This window comes from Podarcis bocagei (genome assembly GCF_964188305.1).
Source record: "Podarcis bocagei genome assembly, chromosome: 5".
Classification (NCBI taxonomy): domain Eukaryota; kingdom Metazoa; phylum Chordata; class Lepidosauria; order Squamata; family Lacertidae; genus Podarcis; species Podarcis bocagei.
The window spans coordinates 23,685,430-23,703,133 of record NC_138129.1 but is presented as its reverse complement, the minus strand read 5'-3'; the positions used below and the strand labels follow the sequence as shown (position 1 = coordinate 23,703,133).

Below are 17,704 nucleotides of genomic sequence, written 5' to 3'. Positions count from 1 at the left end.
CTTGATGGCTTCAGAAGGCAGTCAAATCCCATTGTGTTAATTGTATTTACTGATACACTTGGAATTTAAAATGGACTTAACAAGGAAGCAAATATTGTCTTGAAATAATGAGGCTGTCTTAAGGTAGATGGTTTAATATCCACTCATGCATAAAGTTACAATTAAACTATTCCTTTTATAAAATGCAATATAAAAATAAATTCTCACAGGTGTATACTGTAACCAAACACCTGACTTCTACATACAGCAAAAGGCAAAACAAATACTGAAACAATTTACTTAGCAAAATGCCAAAACTGACTGACGGAACAGTAGAAATAAAGCACCTCAACTACTATTCTGGAAAAAACCTCAAAAATTTTAATAGTGCCTGTCAAGCCCACTGTATAAATTCAAGTATCTTTCATTTTCTGTTAGACTTAAAGGCAATTTGACAGTTGTGGTAGGTTACCAATGTCTCTTTCTTAAGGCCTGGTACTGTTTCAATACGACCAAGTAATTTCTTAAATAAAGGTCGAGGATACATTAGATATATTAGCTGCTAATATCTCTACTTGAAAAATTAGTGCATTAGTATAAACATAATACCTGAACTTTAACTTCTGTAACACTATGCTAGCTGTTTAATTTGCCCCAAACTTAGAGGGACAGTTTAAATTAAAAGATGAGTTTAGATCTTTTTCTGCACAATAATGAACTTCATCATTCAGTATCATGTGTTTTCACACTTCTTACATGCACAGGAGCTACCTGTGACTGCCAGAAGAAATATTTACACCTAGTATATCCATTTCAGAACACTTGTAAAAAGCTTTGAGTAATAATAATAAAACCTGTTTCAAATGCCTATGATGGCCTATTTTGATAACATACCACATAGTATAATCAATGGGGCCTCTAGTTCAAGCACACAAAATTGCTTCACCTTTTGGCAATACAGAGGCAGATGGTTATGCTTTTTTTTTAATGTGAGGGGAAATACAAGTTTGGCACTGACAATACAAAAAGTCCACCAGCTGAAAACCTTATCTCATATTTACAATAAGCACCAGTTTCTGGTCTGTAGTTGGCACTAAGTAAAAGCCTCCGCAAATAGCTCCAACCATCTAGTTGAAAGTGCTAAAAGATGAGGTGGTAATAAGTGTTGACCTGCCTCCCTCTAAACATGAAACAGTCAATTCAATCTCCAAAAAGGTTTCAGTCTGAAGTGCTGGATGTCACAAATATCTAGGTTAATCTACAACTCGGAGACTATGAAAGAAGAGGAAGTTGCGTACATAACTCCAAGACCAAACACGTGAGATAAGCCACGAATAAAAGGAAGACATAAAGCACTAATGCACATAAACAAGGACAACCATGAAGGATGGCGGAAAGTGACCTTTGTAAAAGGAAGCCAATTTAGCACTGAGGTCCAACTGATAACATCCCCCCCTCCACACACACACTGAACGGAAAATAGTTACATTTACAAAACAGAAATTGTGCTTGTAAAATACCCTGTCCATTTGGTTTACAGAGACTCAGAAATAAACACGTCTAAACAAGCATCCTTGCTTTGCTGGACAGACATCTACAACTATGACAGTTTCTGTATTACACCCCCCAAGACCTATGGTAATAGAATTCTATAACTAAGGCAGGGTATTAACTGGCAGCTAAGCTAATAAGCAGAATTACCTGTCCCTTTCAGTTGGTCCTGGTACAAATTCAAGTATGGGCATAAAAACGGTGTACAGATTCTTTAATGCTTTCTATTAGGCAGAGTGAACATGTGCTTTCATTGATTTCAGTGGTTTTAAGGATACCCACTGCATTTGCAAACCCTGTCTGCAAGATTCAAGTCAAAGGTTTGCATCTCAGTGGCAACACACCCCCTACAAGAGAAGAGAATATGCTTATATGTGGAAATAACGATAGCGATAATCAGAGCATGTCAAACCAAAGTGTATCAGAATGGCAGCCCGACATTTACTCCTAGAAACTAGCCTGCCGTAAAACAGCTACCATTATATCACACAACCAATATTATTTCTTACTTCTCTAGGGAAAGTCAGTACTGTATAATGCATTATGACGCTTCCGCTTTGTCAAAACTGTTGGCCATTTTAGCTCTTTTCAGCCTGAGAAAGTCTAGCACTTTGACCCTAAACTTGCTCATTTGGAAGCAGGTCTCATTAATTTCAGAGCAACTTACTTCCAAATAATTGTGCTTAAAACCTTGGCGTTAGCAACGTTCCTTAAGTCACATAAGTTTAAACTTAGGAGATGCTGCTGTTTGCAAAGGGTCAAGAAACCACAACGTTTACGGTGCCTCAAAACTGCACCCTTCTCCTGGATTGCGGTAGAACTTCACCTTGCTCCATGGCTTCCCCTTTTTAATTTGCTTTGGTTCCAATGTAAAGTGCCTCCCTCAGCTGTCTCTACCCCTAGGCTACAGTCTACCTAAGAACAAGGCAGAGTTCGTAATCCCTTTGTAAACAGGAAGGTGACCTTTCGGAAGCTTTAACTGCTATGTTAATAGCAGGAATAGAGTTGCGTTTTCAAGCTTCGCAAAGAGTCATCACATTGCTTCTCATCAATCTCCCCAGTCAATAATGGGTCGAGAGGAGAAGAGTCAGTGGAGGGAGCCAGAAGAGAAGCATCATACAGGAAGTCATCTTCTGAGGCCAGCAGCAGCTCATTCCAGGCAGAGATATCCAGTTTCCCTGCAGTGCCCCCATATTCTTCAGGTAGGATCCATGGTGGAAGGTTGTGGTGAAGAGAGCTCAAGTCTGACCCATGAAGAAAAAACTGAAAAAGAAAAACCCAGAAGTTTCAACAACACTGATACAGTATTCTTGAAATAATAATGTAACACTCTGATACAGTATTCTTGAAATAATAATGTGATACCTCAATTTCAAGAAATTCAGAGTATAATTCACATTGTGTATCCAAACAACTGTGGCAACAAGAGACCAGGCTGATCCTAATATTAAATTGTGACCCACCCTGGGGCCTGCTGGTGAATGGCAGGAAACAAATTTACCACATTGAGCTCCCGTTGTTTGGTCCCTGTTCCTGCCCACCTAGCAGTTCAAAAGCCCGTCAAAGTGCAAGTAGATAAATAGGTACTGCTCCGGTGAGAAGGTAAATTTTGTTTCCGTGCGCTGCTCTGTTTTGCCAGAAGTGGCTTAGTCATGCTGGCCACATGACCTGGAAGCTGTCTGTGGATAAACGCCGGTTCCCTCAGCCTATAGAGCAAGATGAGTGCACAACCCCAGAGTCGTCCACGACTGGACCTAACAGTCAGGGGTACCTTTACCTTTACCCACCTGGTTGCAACAGCCACTACTCCTCTGCCATTGTAAGCTGTGCAAGGTGGGAGAAGATAAGAGGAGGCCCCTTCCAGCTATGCCAAGTAGAATTTCATTGGTCACAATTACACTACAGATATATGCAACTTGCTAGTCTGACCTCTATGAATGAACAACAGCCTGTCTGCAATATTAGCTACTTTTGTTGTGTCTTTTGGACTGTAAGCCTTTGGGGCAAGGGTTGTCTTGTGTTTACTGATGTTATGTAAGCTGCTCTGGCAGCATTTTCAGCTGAGAAGCAAGATTAAAATGCTTTAAATGAATGAATAAATAAAAATAGCCACTTACCCGATTTGCTATTTTCTCTTTCAGAAAGGGTTTGATGATGGCAAAAATGCCCTTGAATATTCGAGGTTCATTTATAATATTGACAGCTTTTATTCTAATAGGAAAGCCATCCTAAAAAAAATACCAAAAAAAATACCAGTCAGGTTTATAAATAAATACTGGTTACTTTATGAATAGCTTTTACCAGTTTTCAAAAACACACATTTAATTTACTGATGTATGAACTCACAATGGAACAAAAATAGCTCCTTACAAAAGATCTGTAGGCAGCATGCACATTTGTGAAGATTCAATTTTTTTATTTTTATATATATTTGTGAAGATTAAAGCACAGATGTGTGCTGTTCATTCTTCCTTGAGAGGACACCACAAGGTAACACTTTAAAGTACACACACGTCTTATCCAAGGTGAAATATAATATTTTAAGAGAAGATACCGATTACACGAACCTTCATAAGGATCTCTTATAATTAAAATCCAGGTTTCTTTCAATTGAAAATGAAGACTGTTTCAAAGATAAACTATGCTCACAAAGATATTCCACTCTTTTGTTGAAACCCACCCAATTCCAAAAGCAGCTGTGTCAAGTGAAATGGCTTTTAATATTTGTTGGTTATATAATTATTTTTTCCGTTTATAGATTCAGATCTTACCTGAAGAATTCCAATCACTTTTTTGCCTATAAAGGGACCAAAATGAGATGCCTTAGATAGGCTGATTCCTTTGTAGTCTGCAAGGATAACAATTCCATTCACCTGGGTCTCTTCAGACTGAATGAGCTTTTCTAATGTTAAGTATATGGCACGAATATTTTCAGTAATTGGGTAGTTACTTGGGATCCATCTGTCTACGGTTATAAGACAGAGATGATAAGTTGCAAAGCTGAATAAACCAACAGTACATTTTATTATTTATATCACTTATTTATTTCATAAAATTTATACACAGTTAGTGTGTAAAAAAACAAAAAAAACCCTCAAAACAGTTTACAAAAAGATAAAACAATAAAATCAAAAACAATTCACAACCATAATTTAAAACACACAAAAGTTAAAATACTTAAACAGATTAAAATTATTTCAACTGGCTAGGTTTATCTAAACAACAATGTTTTTTGCAGGCACCCAAAAGAGCACAGTGAAGGCACCTGTTTGATCTCAACAGGCAGGGAGTTCTAAAATTGCTTGCCTGGTTTTTTCTCTCTGGGCTGTCACCATGCATGGTGTTGGCCAAAGGTCAGGACAAGATGACTGGAGGTTTAAACTACTAAGAGGCCAAATTGTCAGCCTCAATCCATAAAACTGTCGTCACCACATCTTTTCTCCTACGTCAATGAATTGGACCCAGAACATAACAGCAGTAGATTAACGAATCAGGGACAAATAAATCCCAGTTACTTTCTTCAGCAGTACACTCTCCAAACCATTCCATTAGAGATCAAAAATATCATACTCCTTTATAGTCTGTTTAAGGCAGGCCTACTCAAAATCGAGTTTCTTTCAAAGATATGTCTGTACCAGTGTTTTAGCTCACAACTGTAATTTGAAATATTTTTGGTAATTTCCTCAGTGATAATATATGCCTGAAAATACTGTAGGTATGTACTGAGGATGTTTGTTTTTGTTAGCTCATATATTATCATAGAATCATAGAATCATAGAGTTGGAAGAGACCACAAGGGCCATCGAGTCCAACCCCCTGCCAAGCAGGAAACACCATCAGAGCACTCCTGAAATATGGTTGTCAAGCCTCTGCTTAAAGACCTCCAAAGTAGGAGACTCCACCACACTCCTTGGCAGCAAATTCCACTGTCAAACAGCTCTTACTGTCAGGAAGTTCTTCCTAATGTTTAGGTGGAATGTTCTTTCTTGTAGTATGGATCCATTGCTCCGTGTCCGCTTCTCTGGAGCAGCAGAAAACAACCTTTCTCCCTCCTCTATGTGACATCCTTTTATATATTTGAACATGGCTATCATATCACCCCTTAACCTCCTCTTCTCCAGGCTAAACATGCCCAGCTCCCTTAGCCGTTCCTCATAAGGCATCGTTTCCAGGCCTTTGACCATTTTGGTTGCCCTCCTCTGGACACGTTCCAGTTTGTCAGTGTCCTTCTTGAATTGTGGTGCCCAGAACTGGACACAGTACTCCAGGTGTGGTCTGACCAGAGCAGAATACAGTGGCACTATTACTTCCCTTGATCTAGATGCTATACTCCTATTGATGCAGCCCAGAATTGCATTGGCTTTTTTAGCTGCCGCGTCACACTGTTGGCTCATGTCAAGTTTGTGGTCAACCAAGACTCCTAGATCCTTTTCACATGTACTGCTCTCAAGCCAGGTGTCACCCATCTTGTATTTGTGCCTCTCATTTTTTTTGCCCAAGTGTAATACTTTACATTTCTCCTTGTTAAAATTCATCTTGTTTGTTTTTGCCCAGTTCTCTAATCTGTCAAGGTCGTTTTGAAGTGTGATCCTGTCCTCTGGGGTGTTAGCCACCCCTCCCAGTTTGGTGTCATCTGCAAATTTGATCAGGATGCCCTTGAGTCCATCATCCAAGTCGTTGATAAAGATGTTGAATAAGACCGGGCCCAAGACAGAACCCTGTGGCACCCCACTAGTCACTCTTCTCCAGGATGAAGAGGAACCATTGATGAGCACCCTTTGGGTTCGGTCAGTCAGCCAGTTACAAATCCACTGAGTGGTAGCATAGTCAAGACCGCATTTTACCAGCTTCTTTACAAGAATATCATGGGGCACCTTGTCAAATGCCTTGCTGAAATCAAGGTAGGCTACATCCACTGCGTTCCCTTCATCTACCAGGCTTGTAATTCTGTCAAAAAACGAGATCAGGTTAGTCTGACATGACTTATTTTTCAGAAATCCATGCTGACTATTGGTGATCACAGCATTCCTTTCTAGGTGCTCACAGACTGTTTGCTTAATGATCTGCTCCAGAATCTTCCCTGCTATTGATGTCAGACTGACTGGGCGGTAATTATTTGGGTCCTCTCTTTTCCCCTTTTTGAAAATAGGGACAACATTTGCCCTCCTCCAGTCTGCCAGGACTTCACCTGTTCTCCAGGAATTCTCAAAGATGACTGCCAGTGGTTCTGAGATCACATCTGCCAGTTCTTTTAATACTCTTGGATGCAGTTCATCTGGCCCTGGAGACTTGAATACATCTAAACTAGCCAAATATTCTTGTACTATCTCCTTAGTTATTCTGGGCTGTGTTTCCTTTGCTGAATCATTTGCTCCAAATTCTTCAGGTCGGGCATTGTTTTCTTTATCGGAGAAGACTGAGGCAAAGAAGGCATTGAGGAGTTCAGCCCTTTCTGTGTCCCCTGTTTGCATTTCACCATCTTCTCCTCTGAGTGACCCCACTGTTTCTTTGTTCTTCCTTTTGCTACGAACATACCCATAAAAGCCTTTTTTGTTGCTTTTAACCTCTCTAGCAAGCCTGAGTTCATTCTGTGCTTTAGCTTTTCTGACTTTGTGTCTACACGTGCTGGCTATTTGTTTGAATTCCTCTTTGGTGGTTTCCCCCCTTTTCCATTTTTTGTACACATCCTTTTTTAATCTTAATTCAGTTAAAAGTTCTTTAGATAGCCACCCTGGCTTCTTTAGGCACCTTCCATGTTTCCATCTCAATGGTATTGCCTGACGTTGTGCTTTTACTATCTCCCTCTTAACAAACTCCCAGCCATCATGAACTCCCTTTCCTTTTAGTATTGCTGTCCATGGGATCTCACCCAGCACTTCCCTAAGTTTTATGAAGTCGGCTATCTTAAAGTCAAGAAATTGAGTCCTAGTATGCTTGGCTGCTCCTTTCCGCTGTATAGTAAACTTCAGAAGAGCATGATCACTCGCGCCTAATGATCCTTCCACATCTACCCCACTAACCAAGTCATCAACATTGGTTAGGACCAGATCTAAAACGGCTGTTCCTCTTGTTGCTTCTCCCACTTTCTGGACAATGAAGTTGTCTGCAAGGCCAGTGAGGAATCTGTTTGACCTTATGCTCTTGGCTGAGTTTGACGTCCAACAAATATCCGGGTAATTGAAGTCCCCCATTACTACTATCTCCCTTCCTTTTGCATGCTTGGCCATCTGTTCCAGGAAGGCATCATCTATGTCCTCCGTTTGGCTTGGGGATCTATAGTAAACTCCCACAATGAGGTCTCTGTTATTCTTCTCTCCCTTAATTTTGACCCAAATGCTCTCACTTTGGCTTTGAGGTTCTAAATCTTGGATCTCTTCACAGGTATACACATCCCTGACATATAACGCCACTCCTCCTCCTTTCTTGTCTGGTCTGTTTCTCTGAAATAGATTGTATCCCCCCATTATTACATTCCAATCGTGGGACTTATCCCACCAGGTTTCAGTGATGCCTATTATGTCATATTTAGTTTGCTGTACCAAGAGCTCAAGCTCATCTTGTTTATTTCCCATGCTTTGCGCATTAGTGTACAGACATTGAAGTCCATTAATCATTCCCCCGTGTCTCTTATTTAAGGATTTTTTCCTCCCACCACTAGGTCCGCGTGCTGTTTGCTCCATTTGGTCTATGACATTTGGATGATCATCTTCATTAATTGATAGACTCCTACCTTCAGGAGCACTGTCTCCCTCCCCCACATTAGTCAGTTTAAAGCCCTCCTGATGAGGTTTCTGAGATTTTTGGCAAAAACATTTCTCCCAACCGTTGTGAGGTGCAGCCCATCACTTGCCAGAAGTCCATCTTCAAGAAACTGCAGTCCGTGATCTAAGAATCCAAACCGTTCCTGTTTACACCATTTGCGAAGCCAGCTGTTCACTTCCACTATTTTCCCCTCTCCCTGGGCCACGTCGTTGAACTGGGAGGACAGACGAGATGACAATTTGTGCATTTAGTTGCTTCAATTTCCTGCCGAGAGCCTCGTAGTCTCTTTTGATCTTCTGGAGGCTATTGCTTGCAGTGTCATTGGTTCCCACATGAACCAAGAGGAAGGGGTATTTGTCAGTGGGTTTTATGATTCCTTGCAGTCGTTCAGTTACATCTTGGATCTTAGCCCCGGGGAGACAGCACACTTCCCGAGACATCTTGTCAGGCCCACAGATCACTGCTTCTGTTCCCCTCAGTAGGGAATCCCCTATCACCACTACACGCCTCCTCTTGGGTTTGGTCGGGGTTCTTCCGTGAGCTGTCCGTTCCAAGGTCGCCTGCACATTCCCTGAGGACTGACTTTGCTGCTCGTCTTCATATATCTGATTGACTGTAATGAGGGAGAGATCCTCAAATGGAGTCTGCTCTTCATCTTCCATGCTAGGGGAGAGGACCTCAAAGCGATTGTGTATTTCTAAACAATCAGAGTGAACCCTGGGCCTCCTACTTCTTTGAGTCACGTTTCTCCATATATCTGGCTCCTGTGTTGGTGAACTATCCTCCTTCTCAGGGGAGTCCCCTGTCTCCTCCTTGGTGGGGACGGTGTGCTCTGTTGCTTCCAAGAAGAGCTCCAGCTCTCTAATTCTTTGGAGCGTAGCTACACGTTCCTCCAGTTGCTGGACTTTGTCTTTTAAAAGGGCAATCAACATGCAATTGCTGCATGTAAAGCTGCCTGCAACCTTTGGCAAGATGGCAAACATTGCGCAGGAATCGCAGGCGACTGCAGCTGTTCCCTCCCCTTCCATCTTGAGATTGTGTCGTTGGGGGTGGCTACAGAGGTCCTCCATCATAAAAAGCTTGAAGACAGGACAAATAACTTCCCCCACAAAAAAAACCTAGGTCTCCCCCAACAAACGTTTGAGACCAGCTCCCCTAAATCTAAAAGATGGGTATAACTGCGCGCGCCACTAGGCGCGCGCCGCTGCCCTGCAAACTCTGATAAGCTCCTCCCACAGCTAATCCCCTGCCTCAACAGAAACCCTGCCCCCTCTGACCTTTACACAGGGAAAACAGCTAATCAGCCACAAAGAAACACACACACACAAGAAAACCCTTTTTGCTCCTTCTTCAACTGCTGCCCTGCAAACTCTGATAAGCTCCTCCCACAGCTAATCCCCTGCCTCAACAGAAACCCTGCCCCCTCTGACCTTTACACAGGGAAAACAGCTAATCAGCCACAAAGAAACACACACACACACACACACACACACACACACACACACAAGAAAACCCTTTTTGCTCCTTCTTCAACTGCTGCCCTGCAAACATATGGTATGTTACAACATACCATATTAGCATTGAAAACATATTCTGTCTCCTATGTACAATTCAGATTTAAGTAAGAATTTAAAGTGTTACTTTAAAAGACTGGTGGTAACAAGAAGAAAAAGTAAATATTTATGGAATGCCAGGAAGGAACAAAAGGAAATGTAGGATTTCAGTCCTCTAGAAATTATATAAGTACAACAAACAACAACAACAGCATCCCATCTCCTCATACAGAAATTACAGATAAAAAAATGTGTTCTGAAAACTCCCTGAAGTACATGAATTAACGATACAGTTCTCAAGTCATTAACAGCATTTCACTGGGTTATGCAGTACTATTAGTAATAGGGGAAAGAAAGCATCAGCATCATATGAAATATTTGTATCTTTTAAAAAAATAGATTTTGGTAGCAAGACACAAGAAGCAATCCAAAACAGTTAACCAAAGGGGGGGGGGGAGAAGTATTAAAAAAATACCTGGGCGAATGCAAACAACATGGCGTCCTTCAGTATCTAAGTGAGAAAGCACAGTGACAAAACCAGACTCTAAGGCAGGCTTTATAGCAGACGGTTTCAGGTTAGTAAAAACTTCAGGCCAACTCCTCCTACAGCAGTGATAGTTCACAAGAAGCTGAAGTGCCCGATCATAATCAAACTTCCGGGCTCTAAGGAACCTGAGCAAGAAAGCATCATCTAAACATGTTCCCAGGTTAGGATAGTCTTTGCACACCATGTCTCTGAGGGCTTGAACATCTCGAAGCCGCCACTCAGGTTTTTCCTGCAGCTCTTCACGTGCCTTGGCGACAAGCTCAGCGGACAATGAGCACACATACTTTGGCTGATCGGGCAGGACCTCAATCTCTGACAGAGATCCCACAGAGGGACTTGGAATGGTGCCATCACCATTTCCTGACATTGGTTAGTGGGAAAATCTGCAAGGAAGATAAAAAACAACAACACAATACTATGAACAAACAGCATCTAGGAAAAGTGGTCAGAAGCGTCTACCTAGTCTTCCATATAAGTCTTAAGAATTCCAAAATAAAACACCTATTTATTGGTTCTATTTGGGCTTAAGAATCACTCTGAAATATTCTTTAGTCAGCTCTGATTCAGAGAAATGTTTGTACAGGAATAGCTCCACCTACCCCAGTATAACTGCACATTGCTTATGACAAGATACTGTTAGATATCACCTACCACTTAAATTTGCATATAAGATTTCATTTCAACTTCAAGGGGAAGGGTGCTTTTCCACTAAGAGCTGCAATATTCTGAAAGTGATGCAGAACTCAATTTGCAGGAATGGTAAGCCAAACTATCACTTAATGCAAACACTTGAGCGTGTGAACTCTTGGAGAGGAGATTGTGGCCTCAAGTCTTTTACTGCTGAGGGTTAAGCGTGTTATAGGAACCTAAGCTCATAGTTTGTCTCATTCAGACAAAGGATGAGCTGTAATCTTGTTCTTGGTTTACAATTTGTAAGAACACAAGAAGAGCCTGCTGGATGAGGCCATCTACTCCTGTTTTCACAGTAACCGACCAGATGCCTATGGGAAACCCACAAGAAAGAGCTGAGCACAGCACAACAGCATTCTTCTCAAGGTTCATCTGGAGCGAGACAAAATATGAGCCTGGGTTCAGACAACACATTAAACCAAACATCCCTGATGCAGGAGAGAAAAGGAAAACATGTGCTATTTAAGAGCAGTATCCAATGGCTACCTATGAGTATCATGCCAAAATTTATGGACAAATCTATTGCTATTGTGCTGGGGACCAAAGCTGTAACTATTCCTTGATAATGTGAAGTGTTAAAACTTGTCAACCTAAGGTTATGAGCTGACAGGGTGGGGGCCGCGTATATCTAAAGCACTTGCACCTTAAAGAATCTGGGAACTGTAGCTCTCTGAGGGGTAAAAAACTACAGCCCCTGATGTTCTTTTTCTTGGAGTGGGTAGGTGTTGCTGCTTTAGATGCATGGCATATCCACCGCCACTTTCTTTGAAAGCACATCACTCCTCCCAATTTCGTACACATCTGACTAGATCCAGACCAGGGCCGGATTTAGGTTTGATGAGGCCCTAAGCTACTGAAGGTAATGGGGCTCTTTATATGTCCAGCTGTCCTTTGTCAACAACAAATTGTCACTTTTTTGTGTTGAATATATGCTATATGGTAATTTATGGACCTAATAGGTTGCTGTATGTAGGTTTTATTTTATTTGTTTTTTATCTTCTATTTTGGAAATGTACATCCAGGTTTTTTCCCCTTTATTTTTTTGCCCCCCCCCCAAGAGAGTGGGGCCCTAAGCTATAGCTTGTTTAGCTTGTACGTAAATCTGGCACTAGATGTACGGCATGCCCACCGTCACCTTCTCTGAAAGCACATCTCTCCTCGCAATTTCGTACAAAGCAGGCTGGATCTAGGCCATGCCAGCCACACTTCTGACCCCACTGAAAGCAAAATAAAGCGAAGAGCGACTCCCAAGCCCCATATGCATAGCTGTCAACGTTTCCCTTTTTTAAAGGGAAAATCCCTTATTTTATTTCCCCCCCTCCAAATACTTTTTATTGCTTTTTTGTAACAACAACAAATAAAATAAATACTCTTACATTCAAAAATTTGTATGTCTTCTTATTTACCCTGCGCTTTATTGCGCCCGGACTTCCTTCAATCCCTTCAACAGTTTTCATGTCTCAAATCTTTTCTTACAGTTTCTTATTTACACTCCATTCACATCACAAGATTTACATTAACCCTGCTACAGTTTTTAAATTCTTACAATTACTCCGTATACATTCAACAAATTTACTCCAATCCTTTTTGAACTTTGGTTCCGAATCTTATAAAGTCAATTTCGCCAATTCTATGTATTCAAACATTTTTGTCTGCCACTTCATTAAAGTTGGGATTTCTTGGAAAATCCCTTATTCCGAATAGGATTCCTCGCAAGAAAAGGGAAAAGTTGGCAGCTATGCCCATATGTTTCAATGGAACCCAGGTAATTGGCTGGATCCGGGCTAGTTACTGGTCTTGAATCGCCTGCCAGTTTCGCAGGGCCGCCTTTTCCCCGCTCCCACCCGAGGGAAGAAAAACTCTCCCTCCTCACGAGTAACCTTTGGAAGCCTCCAGTTCCCTGGAAAACCGCGCGCGGCTTTTGCCGAAGCGACGTCCAGGAGGCAGCCCAAGTCCTCGGCTGGAGCCCGGCCACCGCCCGCCAAGCCTCCCCGGGCTCCCACCTCAGGAGGGGCAGCCGGAAAGCAGACGCCGACACCTCCCGCCCTCCCGCCCTCCGGTCTCCCTGTCCCCTCACCGCAGCTCCAGCTCCACTGGAAACTGAAGGGACACTTTCCAGGAAGAAAACCCGCTCGCGACCCGGAAGCACTCGAGTGACTTCACAAACCTCGGCCCGCTCTGAGTGAATCTAAGAACGCGCGGGGGGGGGGGGCGGACGGTAAACTAGGTGTGTGACTGGGCATGCGCGGAATTCCTGGAAGGCGGCGCAGTTGCGGAGCAAAGGGCCGCAGTCTGTTGGTTCGGAGCCGTAATTCCGGTTCCCGATGTATGTCAGGGCTTAGAATCCACCTTACGCGGGGTCAGGGAGGGTAGAGGAAAGGACCGGAATGCAAGCTCTAATAAGGTAGAGTTAAAGAAGAGTCCTTTTTTAAAAAAGAAAAGGATCGCAATTGCTTTGAAATGACCCTGCTTTCTATCTATTTATCATTTTTCAAAATTTTATTTATTTTTATTTTATTTATTCTTATTTTTATTTTTTAAAAAAGCAGAAAAAGAAACTGGCAAAAGGGCAATTCAGGAAAGACTCCTCCAGGGCACTTTTAGTGTGTTTGCTCGTCTTTGTACTTCGCACCTTTAAAAAGTTAATTTAAGGGCAGGGTTAGATATGTTGTCCGGATTCTGTGGCAGGGCTTTGAAACATGACCTAAGGCTTTTAATGTAATCGTGCAATATGCTTGGACTCATAGGTGTTAGGCAAAAGGAAGCTTCTCTTCTTACATTAAGGCTCAGTGCTTGTTTTCATTACCCCTTAAATTATTCTTCTCCAACCCAGTTGTTTTGGACCACAACCCCAGAACATCTGGCCCATCAGATTGTGGTGTGAAAGTCAGTGGCAGACCTACAATTTTGGGTCCCTGAAGCATGGGCGTAGCCAGGATTTATGTTGGGGTGGGGACAGAACCTCAATTAGTTAAGTATTTTTATTTATTTATTTACTTGACCCCCTTGGCAATGCCCATGCCCTGAAGCTTGAACTGTTATAGGGACCCCTTCGCAACCAGCAACAAGGTCTGAGTAGCCACTGTTATCTTCAGTGGGGCTGTCCCATGTCATGTCACCACAATTTATTTCTTCAATTAACTACTACATTTCAGATTGTATTGGATTATCTCATATTACATGAAGCACATTTTACAAAATACTCTTTTTCTGGTTTTTCCTAGCAACATATTCAAGTACAGTTTCATCATATGAGAGCTTTCCTGCGGTGCCATTTTCTAGAGACAATATACATAAAGGATTTAAGCGCTCTTTAGCAGAACAGCCAACTTACCGTGACATTCCACCTTTACAACATCTGTGCTACTGACTCTCAAACATCGGGGTTGTTGAATTATATACAACCCAAAAATAATCAGTTTGATTTTGTTAAGTGATGTGGACAGTGGATTAGGGGCCCTGGAGCTTAAGCTTCCTTAGATAGGGCTGCCGTGCATCCGGAATTTCCTGGCCATAGACATTATTTGGCTGCCGGAAACAGTGTATGGGCGGAAATTGCAGAAAATGTCTGGGGAAATGTCTACGCTTGTAAGTGTAGATTTTGCCCTCCCCCCCAAAAAAGAAGCAGCAGCTCAACAATTCCCCCCCCCCTCCAAAAAAAGGGAAAAAATCTCAACAACTTTTGTGTCCGGATTTTCACTTTTTGAAATATGGCAATCCTACCTTAGTTTCATACAGTCATAGCTCGGGTTGCGAACGTGATCTGTGTGGGAGGCAACCTGCAGCGCTGCATCTGTGCATGCACGTGATGCAATTCGGTGCTTCTGCGCATGCGTGTGATGTCATTTTGTGCTTCTGCGCATGCACGAGCGCCGAAACCTGTTCTGGTACTTCAGGTTTGGTGTGGTCCGCAACCCAAAAATGCACAACCCACAGCATTTGCAGCCCGAGGTATGATGGTAGTTGATTCAGCCCTGTCTGGAGAGCATCATGGGTGGCAACGCCAGCTGTAATCTGTTCCAGTTAGTTCACTTAAAACTTTTGTCCAGCAGAGGGTGCCAAATGCACGTCACAAATTGAAGCAGGGCCGCAAATGCATACAATTCTCATACAGTATAGTAGGGGTCCCCAAACTAAGGTCTGCGGGCCGGATAAGGCCCGAGGGACTCGTTTATCAGGCCCGCAGCAACCCCCGCCACCCGCTGCCACCGCCCATTTTACCAGTGCTGCGCTTCAGTTACAGATAGGTAGCCGTGTTGGTCTGCCATAGTCAAAAAAAAAAAAAAAAGAAATCCTTCCAGTAGCACCTTAAAGACCAACTAAGTTAGTTCTTGGTATGAGCTTTCGTGTGCATGCACACTTCTTCAGATACACACGAAAGCTCATACCAAGAACTAACTTAGTTGGTCTTTAAGGTGCTACTGGAAGGAATTTTTTTATTTTGACAGTGCTGCGCTGTGTGGCTGCCCACTTCCGAGTTGGAGGAGCACCGCGAATAGCTTGTGTGCGTGCACAAGCGTTATTTGCGCATGCACAAGTGTTATTTCCGGTGTACATCTGGGTTGGAGGAGGCCCGTGCACATGTGTACAAGCTATTTCCGGTGCTCCTCTGACCTAGAAGTGCGCTAGAAATAGCATGTCTGCACGTGTATGGGCACACGCTCCTCCGGCCTGCCATGCCATCAGCGCTGGAGACACTGGCCCGAGGCACGGTAAGTTTGCTGACCCCTGCAGTTTAGTCTTACTTCTTTCTGTAGGATGGATTTAAATTCACTTTTAGGCTCATCCCAAAATACTGAATGACTGACACCATAATGGCATTCTTAGAAGTAACCCAGAGGCCTGAAGAGCATAACGTAAAAATGCTGTTTAGTAGAGCTGGGCGATCCTCCGTTTCATTGTCTGTAACCGGTATGGCATTCACATCACGCCAACCGGTTTCAGACTTTTTGAGCTGCCGATACACTGCGGCTCCCCAGCTGCTGCCAGCTCAGCGCACTTCCTTCTCCCTGCCTGCCTGCGCTGTGATGGCGGCAGCCAGGGAGCTGCAATATATTGGCAGCTAGATGCATGGAGAACATGCTTCTCAGGCTCTGTGCGCTTGACTGCCGCCTACTTGCCTTCACCTGGGAGGAAAGACTGCATCTTTCCTCCCAGAACGCCCAACCACCCCAGAAGGAAAGTTGAAGCCTGCCTGCCTGCTTAGGCAAAGGCAGACACCTTTGAGGGAGGCCTGATGCATTTCCGGCTGGAGGGGTATCAAAACATCCTTGAAATGCTCAGCTGAGGAGAGGGAAGCCTCTCGGCCCCCATCTGAGCGAAGTTCTGGTGCTGTGCTCCCCTGCATTCGCTGTGGCAGGGAATCGTAGAATGGTAGAACTGGAAAGGACCACAAGGGCAATTTAGTCCAACCCCCGACAATGCAGGAATATATTTTTTTTGCTCAGTGTGGGGCTCGAACCCAGAACCATGAGAATAAGAGCCCTGTGCTCTACCAGCTGAGCTATAGAAGATATTTGATGGGAGGGGAAAAACTGGCGAGATCCAGATTGATTGTTGTGGGAGTACTTTGTGATTTTTAAAAGGAGGACTCTCAGATACACACACAAACATACTTTGCAAGGCATGCTTACGGGAGAGGGTCTTAACTGTGTTTGATGAATGCAGTGGTTATGGAATACAGTGGTACCTCAGGTTACATACACTTCAGGTTACAGACTCCGCTAACCCAGAAATAGTGCTTCAGGTTAAGAACTTTGCTTCAGGATGAGAACAGAAATCGTGATATTAACAGATGCAAAGGAAAGAGGTGGATTTGCCCTGCCAGACCTTAAACTTTATTATGAATCAGCAGCCTTTTGCTGGTTGAAAGAATGGCTACTTCTGGAAAACGCAGACATTTTGGATTTAGAAGGTTTTAATAATGTATTTGGATGGCATGCATATTTGTGGTACGACAAGGTCAAAGCACATAAAGCATTTAAAAACCATATTGTCAGGAAAGCATTGTTTAATGTCTGGATAAGATATAAGGACTTACTGGAAAACAAAACTCCAAGGTGGCTGTCACCGATGGAAGCGAAAGCTCAGAAAAAGCTTAATATGGAGGTCAGATGGCCGAAATTTTGGGAAATTTTGGAACAAGAGGGAGATAGACTGAAATTGCAGAGTTTTGAGACTGGCTTCATTATTATCAGATAATGGAGGCATATAATTTGGACAAGAAAATTGGCTTCCAGGTGGAAAAATCAAAATTAGAAACAGAACTGTTAGAACCCAAAACTAAGATTTTGTCAAAGATGTATAACTTGCTGTTGAAATGGAATACACAGGATGAAACGGTGAAATCTGCTATGATTAAATGGGCACAAGATGTTGGACATAACATAATGATGGCTGACTGGGAACAGTTATGGACCACAGGTATGAAGTTTACGGCATGCAATGCCTTAAGAGAGAATATTATGAAAATGATATACAGGTGGTACATGACACCAGTCAAGCTTGCAAAAATCTACCATTTGCCCGATAATAAATGTTGGAAATGTAAGGAAACTGAAGGTACATTCTTTCACCTATGGTGGACGTGCCCAAGGATTAAGGCTTTCTGGGAGATGATTTA

General features: G+C 42.8%; 1 protein-coding gene across 3 annotated transcripts; it reads right to left on the bottom strand.

Annotated features, from left to right (window-relative positions):
* Window positions 1-114: 114 nt before the first annotated feature.
* Window positions 115-13,281, bottom strand: TTPAL (alpha tocopherol transfer protein like). Of its 3 annotated transcripts, none has more exons than XM_081196604.1 (5): window positions 13,160-13,281; window positions 10,321-10,775; window positions 4,302-4,495; window positions 3,648-3,758; window positions 115-2,793 (listed from the first exon to the last, which is right to left on the bottom strand). In XM_081196604.1, exons 2-5 carry the CDS (start codon window positions 10,757-10,759, stop codon window positions 2,518-2,520), a joined length of 1,020 nt encoding a protein of 339 aa, XP_081052730.1. In that variant the 5' UTR covers window positions 10,760-10,775; window positions 13,160-13,281; the 3' UTR covers window positions 115-2,517. The 3 variants fall into 3 exon arrangements, with proteins under 3 accessions (XP_081052730.1, XP_081052731.1, XP_081052732.1); XM_081196605.1 differs by lacking the exon at window positions 13,160-13,281 and adding an exon at window positions 12,459-12,925; XM_081196606.1 differs by lacking the exon at window positions 13,160-13,281 and adding an exon at window positions 12,489-12,925.
* Between the last annotated feature and the right edge of the window lie 4,423 nt (window positions 13,282-17,704).

Bases quoted from the DNA above. Each gene is read 5' to 3' on its own strand.
- TTPAL (XM_081196604.1), bottom strand. From the start codon at position 10,759: ATGTCAGGAAATGGTGATGGCACCATTCCAAGTCCCTCTGTGGGATCT. The intron at 3,759-4,301 runs GTAAGATCTGAA...TATTTTTTTTAG, and splicing joins AAGTGATTGGAATTCTTCAG to GATGGCTTTCCTATTAGAAT. The intron at 2,794-3,647 runs GTAAGTGGCTAT...TTTCTTTTTCAG, and splicing joins AAGAGAAAATAGCAAATCGG to TTTTTTCTTCATGGGTCAGA.